We start from the raw sequence: 14,952 nt of genomic DNA, 5'->3' as shown, positions 1-14,952 counted from the left end.
CCCACTCCTCCTCCTACTGATTGGGGCCCTACTCCTCCTCCTACTGATAGAGGCCCTACTCCTCCTCCTACTGATAGAGGTCCTACTCCTCCTCCTACTGATAGAGGCCCTACTCCTCCTCCTACTGATAGAGGCCCCACTCCTCCTCCTACTGATAGAGGCCCTACTCCTCCTCCTACTGATAGAGGCCCCACTCCTCCTCCTACTGATAGAGGCCCTACTCCTCCTCCTACTGATAGAGGCCCTACTCCTCCTCCTACTGATAGAGGCCCCACTCCTCCTCCTACTGATAGGGGCCCTACTCCTCCTCCTACTGATAGAGGTCCTACTCCTCCTCCTACTGATAGAGGCCCTACTCCTCCTCCTACTGATAGGGGCCCCACTCCTCCTCCTACTGATAGGGGCCCCACTCCTCCTCCTACTGATAGGGGCCCCACTCCTCCTCCTACTGATAGGGGCCCTACTCCTCTTCCTACTGATAGAGGCCCTACTCCTCCTCCTACTGATAGAGGCCCTACTCCTCCTCCCACTGATAGAGGCCCTACTCCTCCTCCTACTGATAGGGGCCCTACTCCTCCTCCTACTGATAGAGGCCCTACTCCTCCTCCTACTGATAGGGGCCCTACTCCTACTCCTCCTCCTACTGATAGAGGCCCTACTCCTCCTCCTACTGATAGGGACCCTACTCCTCCTCCTACTGTTAGGGGCCCTACTCCTCTTCCTATTGATAGAGGCCCTACTCCTCCTCCTACTGATAGGGGCCCCACTCCTCTTCCTACTGATAGGGGCCATACTCCTCTTCCTACTGATAGAGGCCCTACTCCTCTTCCTACTGATAGAGGTCCTACTCCTCCTCCTACTGATAGGGGCCCTACTCCTCTTCCTATTGATAGAGGCCCTACTCCTCCTCCTACTGATAGGGGCCCCACTCCTCTTCCTACTGATAGGGGCCATACTCCTCTTCCTACTGATAGAGGCCCTACTCCTCCTCCTACTGATAGAGGCCCTACTCCTCTTCCTACTGATAGAGGTCCTACTCCTCCTCCTACTGATAGGGGCCCTACTCCTCCTCCTACTGATAGAGGCCCTACTCCTCCTCCTACTGATAGGGGCCCTACTCCTCCTCCTACTGATAGAGGCCCTACTCCTCCTCCTACTGATAGGGGCCCTACTCCTCCTCCTACTGATAGAGGCCCTACTCCTCCTCCTACTGATAGGGACCCTACTCCTCCTCCTACTGATAGGGGCCCTACTACTCTTCCTACTGATAGAGGCCCTACTCCTCCTCCTACTGATAGGGGCCCTACTCCTCCTCCTACTGATAGAGGCCCTACTCCTCCTCCTACTGATAGGGGCCCTACTCCTCCTCCTACTGATAGAGGCCCTACTCCTCCTCCTACTGATAGGGGCCCTACTCCTCCTCCTACTGATAGAGGCCCTACTCCTCCTCCTACTGATAGGGACCCTACTCCTCCTCCTACTGATAGGGGCCCTACTACTCTTCCTATTGATAGAGGCCCTACTCCTCCTCCTACTGATAGGGGCCCCACTCCTCTTCCTACTGATAGGGGCCATACTCCTCTTCCTACTGATAGGGGCCCTACTCCTCTTCCTACTGATAGAGGTCCTACTCCTCCTCCTACTGATAGGGGCCCTACTCCTCCTCCTACTGATAGAGGCCCCACTCCTCCTCCTACTGATAGGGGCCCTACTCCTCCTCCTACTGATAGGGGCCCTACTCCTCCTCCTACTGACCACCAACACTGAGGCCACATTTATTCTCACTGGAGCTGGGTCCAGGACAATTTCTGCCCCCTGCTGGCCACAATCCGCCCCTCCTAAAGTCTGAAGGACAATAAAGTGGCCCTTTGTTTGAAAAGTTTGGAGACCCCCTGCTCTAGGGTAAGGTGACCAGATTTTTAAAATGAAATCCGGGGACATATATTTTTTTTGTACCAGTGGCTGCGCTTGATGGCACAGTGGTGGCAATTTATGGGTACAGTGGCTGCGTTTGGCACAGTAGCTGCGTTTGATGGGCACAGTGGCTGCAATTGATGTTTTTTTTTTTTTTTTCAGTTTGTTTGCGCCCCTCCCAAAAAAATTTGAGCACCAGCCGCCACTGGTACGGTCACCTTTAGAGAGGCGGGCAAAAAAAAAAATCTACGCCTGCTCCGACGCGCGCGGACACGGAATCGGTAATGTGATTGTGCTGTAATAGATACAAAGTATCTCGATGCTTTTATCTTCCGAATATAAATCTCCCATTACCAGATCGGAGATACCCCCCCCCCCCCACTTCCCAAATGAATGTCCTTGGCTTTCCCTGAAATTCCCATTATACCCCCCACTGCTGTTGTTCATTGGCTATTAATACTTTGGACTTTGATGTCTTTATTTTCGCCTATCGCCATCCACACGACAATAATATGGAGATGGTGGATTCTGATTCTTGTCGAGTAACTTAAAAAGGAAGGTGCAAATTAATATTTAAATGAGACAATTTTGCATAATCCTCGGGCCGCGGCGCTCATACTCAGGAAGTACAGTGATAGGGATCGGCGGTTTGGGGTGACCTTGTGAAAGCTTCACACAGATGTCATGGCTTAAAGGTGAACTCCGGGCCTCTCCCTCAGTCTTGCACAGTTGCAGCCGCTTCTCTCCTGGTACTGAAATGGCTTACTCTAAATTTCACTGCACACTGTGAGCTCCTCACAATGTGGATTAGAAGCTGCAGGACTTCCAGCATCATCTAGTGCCTTCCTCCTCAGCCTGACTGTCCCTAATAATAATAATAATAATAATAATAATAATAATAAGGATAATAATAACCACAATAATATTAAAAACTATTGAATTACTAGCAGTAGTAGTATTAGTTTTATGAACAAAAAAGACTTATTAAAAATATTTGTATTACTATACTTATTATTTTATTATTATTATTATTACTTTTGATACAAACTCTTATTATTATTTTTACTGCTCTTCTTTCTATTATTATTAGTAGTGTAGTGGTATTATTATCATACTGTATGGTTTATATGGTGTATGATGTTGTTTTTTTCTCCTGTAATCCAGTTCTTCAGAAGTCTCCGGGAACGCCCATTTCCTCCTCCGCCCCTCCTCTCTAATAATAGCTCATGCGTCTTACTCCTCCTTCATCCCCGCCCCTTTCCTCCTCTGTCCCCGCCCCTCCCTTCCTCTCGCCTTCATCCATCCGATGTTAGTTTACCCGTTGGCTCCTCCCCCTTTCCCCAGAGCTGTCAATCGATCCGCTCGGCGCTTGGCTTTCTGCCTGGGTCAGGCGGCCGGGATCGCCGATCTGTGGATTCGGGAGTGACAGCCATGGCGGCCGGTGGAGAAGGAGGAGGAGGGAGGGACGCCGGGCAGCGGGGTATGACAGCACCGGGAGCTCTGACACTGTGCTTTCTTCAATGGGAGCACCGAGAAGGGTGGAAAGGAAGAGGGGCCCTGAGTGTGGGGGGGTGGGGAGGCTGAGAAGCAGGGAGAGGGAACAATTAGGGGGGGTTATGGAGGATGGGGATGGGAGATAGCAAGGACAGGGGGCAACATGGAGGGTGTAGGGGGTACACTGAGGATGGGGGCAACATGGAGGGGGTACACTGAGGATGGGGGCGGTATGGAGGGTGTAGGGGGTACACTGAGGATGGGGGCGGTATGGAGGGTGTAGGGGGTACACTGAGGATGGGAGCGGTATGGAGGGTGTAGGGGGTACACTGAGGATGGGGCGGTATGGAGGGTGTAGGGGGTACACTGAGGATGGGGGCGGTATGGAGGGTGTAGGGGGTACACTGAGGATGGGGCTGTATGGAGGGTGTAGGGGGTATACTGAGGATGGGGCTGTATGGAGGGTGTAGGGGGTACACTGAGGATGGGGCAGTGTGTAGGGGGTATACTGAGGATGGGGCGGTATGGAGGGTGTAGGGGGTACACTGAGGATGGGGCGGTATGGAGGGTGTAGGGGGTACACTGAGGATGGGGCGGTATGGAGGGTGTAGGGGGTACACTGAGGATGGGGTGGTATGGAGGGTGTAGGGGGTATACTGAGGATGGGAGCGGTATGGAGGGTGTAGGGGGTACACTGAGGATGGGAGCGGTATGGAGGGTGTAGGGGGTACACTGAGGATGGAGTAGTATGGAGGGTGTAGGGGGTACACTGAGGATGGGGGCGGTGTGTAGGGGGTACACTGAGGATGGGGCGGTATGGAGGGTGTAGGGGGTACAATGAGGATGGGGCGGTATGGAGGGTGTAGGGGGTACACTGAGGATGGGGTGGTATGGAGGGTGTAGGGGGGACACTGAGGATGGAAGCGGTATGGAGGGTGTAGGGGGTACAATGAGGATGGGGCGGTATGGAGGGTGTAGGGGGTACACTGAGGATGGAAGCGGTATGGAGGGTGTAGGGGGTACAATGAGGATGGGGCAGTGTGTAGGGGGTATACTGAGGATGGGAGCGGTATGGAGGGTGTAGGGGGTACACTGAGGATGGGAGCGGTATGGAGGGTGTAGGGGGTACACTGAGGATGGAGGCAGTATGGAGGGTGTAGGGGGTACACTGAGGATGGAGTAGTATGGAGGGTGTAGGGGGTACACTGAGGATGGGGGCGGTATGGAGGGTGTAGGGGGTACACTAAGAATGGAGCGGTATGGAGGGTGTAAGGGGTACACTGAGGATGGGGGCGGTGTGTAGGGGGTACACTGAGGATGGGAGCGGTATGGAGGGTGTAGGGGGTACAATGAGGATGGGGCGGTATGGAGGGTGTAGGGGGTACACTGAGGATGGGGCGGTATGGAGGGTGTAGGGGGTACACTGAGGATGGGGCGGTATGGAGGGTATAGGGGGTACAATGAGGATGGGGCGGTATGGAGGGTGTAGGGGGTACACAGAGGATGGGGGCGATATGTAGGGTGTAGGGGGTACTCTGAGGATGGGGGCGGTATGGAGGGTGTAGGGGGTACACTGAGGATGGGGCGGTATGGAGGGTGTAGGGGGTACACTGAGGATGGGGCGGTATGGAGGGTGTAGGGGGTACATTGAGAATGAGGTACAAGGTATGCGGAGTACAGGGCAGAGAGTACAGTATACATAGAGCACAGGGCAGAAGATAATAGACTACACTGTGGAAAGATTAGTGGATAAAGGATACACGGAGACCGGTGCGGAGGGTACAGGATATGCTGAGGATGGAGTAGCGGGTACAGGATATGCTGAGGACGTGCAGAGGATGTAGTGTACACTGAGCATGGCAGAGAGGATACAAGGTTTGCTGAGTATGTAGTAGTTGAGTACAGGATACACTGAGGACGGTGCAGGGCACACAGAGTACACAGAGTACACTGAGCAGCATGCAGAGGGTACAGTGTACATTGAGGATGGGGCAGAGGGTACACTGAGGACCGGCCGGAGTATGCAGAATACGAGGAGGACGGTGCAGAGGGCACAGAGTACTCTGAGTACCAGACAGAGGGTACAGTGAGGACGGGGGAGAGTGTAGAGGGTGTATTGAGGACGGGGCAGAGGGTATATAGTACTCTGAGTACCAGGCAGAGTGTACATTAAGGACGGGGCAGAGGGTGCACTGAGGACAGGGCAGAGGGTAGAGGGTACATTGAGGACGGGGCAGAGGTTACAGAGTACACTGAGCACAAGGCAGAGGGTACAGTGGGGACGGGGCAGAGGGTACAGTGGGGACGGGGCAGAGGGTACAGTGAGGACGGGGCAGAGGGTACAGTGAGGACGGGGCAGAGGTTACAGAGTACACTGAACACAAGGCAGAGGGTACAGTGAGGATGGGGCAGAGGGTACAGTGAGGATGGGGCAGAGGGTACAGAGTACACTGAACACAAGGCAGAGGGTACAGTGAGGACGGGGCAGAGGGTACAGTGAGGACGGGGCAGAGGGTACAGTGAGGACGGGGCAGAGGGTACAGTGAGGACGGGGCAGAGGGTACAGTGAGGACGGGGCAGAGGGTACAGAGTACAGTGAGGACGGGGCAGAGGGTACAGTGAGGACGGGGCAGAGGGTACAGTGAGGACGGGGCAGAGGGTACAGTGAGGACGGGGCAGAGGGTACAGTGAGGACGGGGCAGAGGGTACAGTGAGGACGGGGCAGAGGTTACAGAGTACACTGAGCACAAGGTAGAGGGTACAGTGAGGACGGGGCAGAGGGTACACTGAGCACAAGGCAGAGGGTACAGTGAGGATGGGGCAGAGGGTACAGCATACAGTGAGGACGGGGCAGAGGGTACAGTGAGGATGGGGCAGATGGTACAGTGGATACGGATACAGTGAGGATGGGGCAGAGGTTACAGAGTACACTGAGCACAAGGCAGAGGGTACAGTGAGGATGGGGCAGAGGGTACAGTGAGGATGGGGCAGAGGGTACAGTGAGGATGGGGCAGAGGGTACAGTGAGGATGGGGCAGAGGGTACAGCATACAGTGAGGACGGGGCAGATGGTACAGTGGATACGGATACAGTGAGGATGGGGCAGAGGGTAGAGGATAAGCTGAGGACAGGGCAAGTGGGTACAGAGTACACTGAGCACCAGGCAGAGTGTGCAGCGGGGACAGGGGCAGAGTGAATACTGAGGGGGGGGGGGGCGGAGTGAATACTGAGGGGGGGGGGGGGTGAGGCGGACTGTCACAGGAAAAAAAAATGGTGTCTCTGGTGCTCATTCCTGATTGGCTGCGGCCCATTAAGATATACATAGAGACTTTTGTGTCCCTAGCATGACTATAGGACTGTGTTGGTGACTTTAAACACAAGACATTGGGGGGGGGGATTTACTAAAATTGGAGCGACCAATCGGCTTTCGAGTTTTATTGCCAAAGTGTAATTGAAGAATCTGAAGTTAGAAGCTGATTGGCTTTTCTGCACAGCTGCACCCGGGTTCTGCATGCTTCAGTTTTAGTAAATCACCCCCCCAGGCTCACAGTGCAATGTGTAGTATGATGTCAATTTTGAGGTCCGACTTGAGTTTCTAGAATTCTTTTTTTTGTCCTTGTGAAGGAGGAGGACTCGTTCCCTGCTGCTCACCGCTGAGCAATGCAATGTAGAAATTTAATTATTTTCGATGGGATTTCAGGTTCTAATGAAAGTATCCAATTTGTCTATTTATTCCTCAGCCCTGTAAGGTGCGCCGGGGTCCAGATGTCACTCCGAACCATCCTCAGCCAGCCACAGCGTCAGTCATGGCCTCGCAGTACAACGCCCCATTCGACGAACAGGGAGAGGTGAGAGAGGGCTTCCTGTGCCCCTTGTGCCTGAAGGATCTTCAGTCTTTCTACCAGCTGCAGTCCCACTATGAAGAGGAACACTCCATCGAGGACAGAGACGTCAAAGGGCAGCTAAAAAGTGAGTGCTGTTCTTAACCGCTTCAATACTGGGCACTTTTACCCCCCCCCCTCCTGCCCAGGCCAAGTGCTGTCACACTTAGAATGACAATTGCGCGGTCATGCTACACTGTACAGCCGAATGACGGCACGCTGTAAGGGGCCGATCCCGGTACCTTACCATGTGATCAGCTGTCAGCCAATGACAGCTGATCACGTGATGTAAACAAAAGCTCGGTAATCGTTTATGGCGGACTGATGCCGCCCATCTGTGCCGCCCAACGAATGACGGCTACAGCATGGACCTGCTTTGCCAGGAAGCCGTCAATAGACGTCCTCACCCTACAGGGTGCGCGTTCCGATCACAGAGTCACTGAGACTCGGATGATCACAGATCCGAGTAAGGGGCCGATCCCGGTCCCTTGATTGATTGATTGATTGATTGATTTTAATATTTCTTTACAGCGCCACATACACCCTGAAGGGTGTGTCTAAGCGCTGGAAGGAGGTCCGCTGGTCTATTCTGGACCAAAAAGCAATCCAAGAGAAGAAAGAAAAGACTTCGTAGACGAACTGATGGCTCGTGTACATAAAAGAAAAGAGAAACCATATAAAATATCAACAATAAAAACAAACGGTAGCAAGGGGGTTTGGAGTGAGGGGGACATAGGGTGAGGGGAGGAGGGGCCAGGTCAGTTTAATTAGGCGTGGTCATAATCAACTTGCCCCAAAGAGGAAGGTTTTTAGAGCCTTTCTGAAGGTAATAAGAACAGTGTACTTCCTCAAAGACAACGGGAGAAGGTTCCAAAGCGAGGTGGCTCTGGCTCTGAAAGATCGGCCACCGAACGAAATCAACCTTACTAGAGGGATGACAGCAAAGTCCTGATCGGCCGATCTCAGTGCCCTGGGGGGGTGGTAATGTATGGCCATGTTATTAATGAACAGTGGGCCATGTTGTTTGAAGGCCCTGAACATAACACACAAAGCCTTGAATTCAATCCTCCTTGCGCATGGGAGCCAATGAAGTAGTCTGAGAACGGGTGATATATGGTCCCATCTTGAGGTCCCCGTAATCAACCTAGCTGCCTGGTTCTGCACCAGCTGCAGCTTGGAGAGCCATTTAGTAGGGAGTCCAAGGTATACCACATTGCAAAAGTCAAGACGTGAGATGACTAAGGCCTGTACTAGTGTATTTCTGTGTGTTTGGGAGAGCAGATGTTTTACCCGTCGCAGCATCCGAAGATAGTAAAGGGCATTCTTGGTACAATTCCTCACCTGTGGAATCCATGAAAGTTTATTGTCAAATATGACGCCCAGGTTTCTTACTTGGCTGGATGGAGTGGGGCACGGGCCCATTGATACGGGCCACTCTGCAAGCAGGTTTAAACTTTGTGTTGGACCTGTAAGAAGTACCTCAGTTTTGGATACGTTCAGGGCCGAACGATTGTCCTTCATCCATGTCTGGATAGATGAGAGGCAGCAGGAAAGAAGGTGGGCTGCCGTGGGGTTGAGAGCATCACTGGCCACAATTTGTATGTCGTCAGCGTATACCTGAGTGGCCAATCCCCATGAAGAGATTATATCTACCGCGGGCCTCACATAGCAATTAAACAGCCACGGTGAAATTGCCGAGCCCTGAGGGACTCCGCAGAGAAGGGGCACCCTCGCTGACCTAAATGAGCCCAATATTACTTGGAATGTTCTGCCTGTCAGGAAATTGCGTATCCAAGTAAGGGGTACGCCTGTAATATAGAACTCGTCCTGCAGCCGAGCCAGGAGGATCTTGTGGCTGACAGTATCGAAAGCCGCGGAGAGGTCAAGCAGTACCAAGGCCGCCGACCCCCCCGCGTCTCTCGACTCCAGCAGCCTTTCTCTAGTAGCCAGGATGGATAGCTCGATCCCTCTTTTGGGCCTAAACCCCGATTGAGCATCGTGAAAGAGATTTTGTAATTCACAATGTGCTTGAAGTTGCATAAGAGCCTCATGTTCCACCAGCTTAGCCAGAAAGCATAGTCCTGAAATGGGGCGGTAGTTGGACATAACTTTGGCATCCAGCGTGCTTTTTTTCAAGATTGGTGTGACCAGGGCATGTTTCCAGTTATCTGGAAACTCTCCAGTTGTCAAAGAGAGGTTAACCATGATCAGAATCTCATCGATGATTGTGTTGATGTTATCCTTAAGCAACCATGCTGGGCAGGTGTCATCGGCATAATAAGAGGGTTTTAGATGTTTAATGGAGCTGAAGAGCTGAGTTTTCGTTACTGGCTGAAAGGAGCAAAAGGAAATGATGTGATTGGGCCGGTTGATCTTAATAGTAAGGTTTGCTGAGGGGACAAGGACTGGGGGACCTAGGCCAGCTTGGATGTCACAAACTTTGTTGACAAAGGCCTCAAGTAGATTGTCACATAGAGCTTGAGAATGGACAATTTGTTGGGAGGCCAGTGGTGGATTAAACAGCTCCTTACTGATTTTAAATAGTTCCGCTTGGCTATTGGCCGCTAATTCGATGCGGGATGCTAGGGCTATTCTCTTATGCTTCCTTACTAACTGGAAGTAAGCACGGGCCTGTATTCTATAGAGAATTTTATTAGCCTTAGTTTTATTTTTTTGCCATTTCCTTTCTAGCTTCCGGCAGCTATTTTTGAAGGTGGCTAATTTGGGGGTGTACCAACGATTGGATTTGTAAATTTTTGGCCTAAAGTTCGATTGGGTGAAGGGTGCCACTATGTCCAGCGTGGCCTTAAGTTTACCATCAAAAGCATTGAGTTTCTCATCTAACTGCTTGATGCTTTCCTCAAAGTCGTCAGGTAAAGCCTCATAGCTGTCTTTCTCAAGAGGGTGTGTGTAGGATTCGAGGTTCGAATAAGTATTGTGGAATAAATCAGGTGTGATTACCATGTCAGCCAATGACAGCTGATGACGTGATGTAAACAAAAGCTCGGTAATAGTTTTTTTTTCTCTTCAAGCTGATAGCAAGGGACATCAGTCCCGAAGAGGACTGATGCCGCCCATCTGTGCCGCCCATCTGTACCGCCTGCCAGTGCCACCTGTCAGTGCCCACCAGTGCAAAAAAGTGCCACATATCAATGCCCACGAGTGCCACCTATCAATGCCCATCTGTGCCGCCCAACTGTGCCCATCAGTGCAGCCTCATCAGCGTACATCAATGAAGGACAAAAATGACCTGTTTGCAAAATTTTATAACAAAATATTAAACAGTTTTGTATTTTTATTTTTTTACATTCGATCTTTTTAAAAATTTTTTAACAAAAAATAAAAACCACAGAGGTGATCAAAACCACCAAAAGAAAGTTCTATTTGTGGGGAAAAAAATGATAAAAATGTCATTTGGTTACAGTGTTGTATGACCGCGCAATTGTCATTCAAATAGTTCAGAGCGCCGAAAGCTGAAAATTGGTCTGGGCAGGAGGGGGGTTTAGGTGCCCAGTAAGCAAGAGGTTAATCACCAATGGGGTTTTTATTTTTTTGCTAAAGACACAAAAAAAAAATGTAGAAACCACTTTTTTTTTTTTTTTTTTAGTTTGTTATAATTTTTTATCATACAAATGGAGCTTTCTTTTGGTGGTATTTAACCGCTTGAGAGCCGCGCTACAGACGAAAGACGTCCACAGCGCGGCTCTCCACTGCCGGGTGGACGTACTTTTATGTGCATTCCGTGCGCGTGCCGCTGGGGGCGCACATCGGGGAAACACTGCATCGCTGAGATGCCGATGCGCGTGCCTGGCGGCCGCGGTGTCTGCCGGGTACCCGCGATCGGTGGTGACAGCAGGGATGTGGATCTGTGTGTGTAAACACAGAGCTCCACGTCCTGCCTGGGAGAGAGGAGACCGATCTGTGTCCCTTGTACATAGGGACACAGCATCGGTCACCTCCCCCAGTCAGTCCCCTCCCTCCACAGTTAGAACACACCCAGGGAATACATTTAACCCCTTCCTCATCCCCTAGTGTTAACCCCTTCCCTGCCAGTCACATTTATACAGTAATTAGTGCATATTTATAGCACTGATCGCTGTATAAATGTGAATGGTCCCAAAATTGTGTCAAAAGTGTCCGATATGTCGCAGGCCTGACAAAAAAAATCGCAGATCGCCGCCATTACTATCCCCTATTTTCAATGATGTGCACTGGTGGGCACTGATAATCAGTGCCAATGTCCCTTTCACACAAGCCAGTTATTGGCTCTCCTCTCGCTGTCAGCATGAAGAAAGAATTGCCGATAATCGTTTTTCATCGTGATCAGCTGTCATTGGACACCGCGATCGAAGAGCATGGCGCACGGTCACGGGGTGGATGTCCATTGACGCCCTCCTAGCAATGTAAGCTCACGCTGTAGCCGTCTAACCAGCGGGAAACTGGTTAACCACTTAAGAACCGGACCAATATGCTGCTAAATGACCCAAGGGGTTTTTACAATTCAGCACTGCGTCGCTTTAACTGACAATTGCGCGGTTGTGTGGCGTGGCTCCCAAACAAAATTGGCGTCCTTTTTTCCCCACAAATAGAGCTTTCTTTTGGTGGTATTTGATCACCTCTGCGGTTTTTATTTTTTGCGCTATAAACAAAAAAACAGCGACAATTTTGAAAAAAAATCTATTTTTTACTTTTTTGCTATAATAAATATCCCCCAAAAATATATAAAAAAACTTTTTTTTTTTTTTCCTCAGTTTAGGTTGATACGTATTCTTCTACATATTTTGGGTAAAAAAAATCGCAATAAGCGTTTATCGATTGGTTGGGGAAAATGTATAGTGTTTACAAAATAGGGGATAGTTTATTGCATTTTTATTAATAATTTTTTTTTTACTACTAATGGCGGCTATCAGCGATTTTTTTCGTGACCGCGACATTGTGGCGGACACATCGGACACTTTTCTCTTTGGCGATCCCTACATCGGTGATGTGCTCCTCACATTTTTCTATGTATCGATTGTTGGTGCAATCATCTCATGGACATTGCAGGCCTCTGTGTCACAGATAACCCGGACAATTCACATTGGGAATGTTTGTATCCTTTTCTCTCTCTCTGCATATGTGAAAAGTAAAGATTTTACAAGGAGAGCTCCTGTTTGTAATTCTCCTGCTGCAAACCTTCATCTGCTGATATTCCTAGATTTGGTTCACATCGCCAAGAAGGCAAAGAACAAGCTTCTGAAGAAAGATGGAGGGGAAAAGGCTGAAGGTGGATCCCAGGACCGATATGAGGCGTACAGTTATGGAGGAGTGGATCCACATATGTGGGACCCCCAGGAGATCGGTGAGCGGACGCTTTCACTCGTCCAATTAGGCTTTTATTGGAATGTGTTTTTCACAAACCGCTTAATAATTTGATCAGCCATATAGGGTGTATTCCAGGAGAGAAGTGCTAGTTGGAGGAAGGAGCAGAGTATTCCAGCAGTGCAGAGTATTTCAGGAGAGGAGAGTTGGATGGAGGAAGGAGCAGAGTCCTCCAGCAGTGGAGAGTTGGATAGAGGAAGGAGCGGAGTCCTCCAGCAGTGGAGAGTTGGATAGAGGAAGGAGCAGAGTCCTCCAGCAGAGTATTTTAGGAGAGAAGAGTTGGATAGAGGAAGGAGCAGAGTCCTCCAGCAGTGGAGAGTTTGATAGAGGAAGGAGCAGAGTCCTCCAGCAGTGGAGAGTTGGATAGAGGAAGGAGCGGAGTCCTCCAGCAGTGGAGAGCTGGATAGAGGAAGGAGCAGAGTCCTGCAGCAGTGGAGTGTTGGATAGAGGAAGGAGCAGAGTCCTCCAGCAGTGGAGAGTTGGATAGAGGAAGGAGCGGAGTCCTCCAGCTGTGGAGAGTTGGATAGAGGAAGGAGCGGAGTCCTCCAGCAGTGGAGAGTTGGATAGAGGAAGGAGCAGAGTCCTCCAGCAGAGTATTTTAGGAGAGAAGAGTTGGATAGAGGAAGGAGCAGAGTCCTCCAGCAGTGGAGAGTTTGATAGAGGAAGGAGCAGAGTCCTCCATCTGTGGTGAGTTGGATAGAGGAAGGAGCAGAGTCCTCCGGCAGTGGAGAGTTGGATAGAGGAAGGAGCAGAGTCCTCCGGCAGTGGAGAGTTGGAAAGTTGAAGGAGCAGAGTCCTCCAGCAGTGGAGAGTTGGAAAGTTGAAGGAGCAGAGTCCTCCAGCAGTGGAGAGTTGGATAGAGGAAGGAGCAGAGTCCTCCAGCAGTGGAGAGCTGAATAGAGGAAGGAGCAGAGTCCTCCAGCAGTGGAGAGTTGGATAGAGGAAGGAGCAGAGTCCTCCAGCTGTGGTGAGTTGGATAGAGGAAGAAGCAGAGCCCTCCATCTGTGGTGAGTTGGATAGAGGAAGGAGCAGAGTCCTCCGGCAGTGGAGAGTTGGATAGAGGAAGGAGCAGAGTCCTCCGGCAGTGGAGAGTTGGAAAGTTGAAGGAGCAGAGTCCTCCAGCAGTGGAGAGTTGGAAAGTTGAAGGAGCAGAGTCCTCCAGCAGTGGAGAGTTGGATAGAGGAAGGAGCAGAGTCCTCCAGCAGTGGAGAGCTGAATAGAGGAAGGAGCAGAGTCCTCCAGCAGTGGAGAGTTGGATAGAGGAAGGAGCGGAGTCCTCCAGCTGTGGAGAGTTGGATAGAGGAAGGAGCGGAGTCCTCCAGCAGTGGAGAGTTGGATAGAGGAAGGAGCAGAGTCCTCCAGCAAAGTATTTTAGGAGAGAAGAGTTGGATAGAGGAAGGAGCAGAGTCCTCCAGCAGTGGAGAGTTTGATAGAGGAAGGAGCAGAGTCCTCCAGCTGTGGTGAGTTGGATAGAGGAAGAAGTAGAGCCCTCCATCTGTGGTGAGTTGGATAGAGGAAGGAGCAGAGTCCTCCGGCAGTGGAGAGTTGGATAGAGGAAGGAGCAGAGTCCTCCGGCAGTGGAGAGTTGGAAAGTTGAAGGAGCAGAGTCCTCCAGCAGTGGAGAGTTGGATAGAGAAAGGAGCAGAGTCCTCCAGCAGAGCAGAGTATTTTAGGAGAAAAGAGTTGGATAGAGGAAGGAGCAGAGTCCTCCAGCAGTGGAGAGTTAGATAGAGGAAGGAGCAGAGTCATCCAGCAGTGGAGAGTTGGATAGAGGAAGGAGCAGGGTCCTCCAGCAGTGGAGAGTTGGATAGAGGAAGGAGCAGAGTCCTCCAGCAGTGGAGAGTTGGATAGAGGAAGGAGCAGAGTCCTCCAGCAGTGGAGAGTTGGATAGAGGAAGGAGCGGAGTCCTCCAGCAGTGGAGAGTTGTATAGAGGTAGGGGCAGAGTCCTCCAGCAGTGGAGAGTTGTATAGAGGAAGGGGCAGAGTCTTCCAGCAGTGGAGAGTTGGATAGAGAAAGGAGTAGAGTCCTCCAGCAGAGCAGAGTATTTTAGGAGAGAAGAGTTGGATAGAGGAAGGAGCAGAGTCCTCCCGCAGTGGAGAGTTGGATAGAGGAAGGAGCAGAGTCCTCCAGCAGTGGAGAGTTGGATAGAGGAAGGAGCAGAGTCCTCCAGCAGTGGAGAGCTGGATAGAGGAAGGAGCAGAGTCCTCCAGCAGTGGAGAGCTGGATAGAGGAAGGAGCAGAGTCCTCCAGCAGTGGAGAGTTGGATAGAGGAAGGAGCAGAGTCCTCCAGCTGTGGAGAGCT

General features: G+C 51.1%; 1 protein-coding gene across 1 annotated transcript in view; it reads left to right on the top strand.

Annotated features, from left to right (window-relative positions):
* Positions 1 to 3,280: 3,280 nt before the first annotated feature.
* RBSN (rabenosyn, RAB effector) overlaps positions 3,281 to 14,952 on the top strand; it is a 30,455-nt gene continuing 18,783 nt past the window's right edge. Inside the window, exons 1-3 of the mRNA XM_040358853.1 lie at positions 3,281 to 3,394; positions 7,148 to 7,376; positions 12,486 to 12,629. Coding sequence (XP_040214787.1) covers positions 7,214 to 7,376; positions 12,486 to 12,629 — 307 coding nt within the window. The 5' untranslated portion in view covers positions 3,281 to 3,394; positions 7,148 to 7,213. The remainder of the gene's footprint in view (positions 3,395 to 7,147; positions 7,377 to 12,485; positions 12,630 to 14,952) is intronic.

The sequence above is a fragment of the Rana temporaria genome, chromosome 7 (genome assembly GCF_905171775.1).
Source record: "Rana temporaria chromosome 7, aRanTem1.1, whole genome shotgun sequence".
NCBI lineage: Eukaryota > Metazoa > Chordata > Amphibia > Anura > Ranidae > Rana > Rana temporaria.
This window is presented reverse-complemented; position numbering and strand designations above follow the sequence as displayed.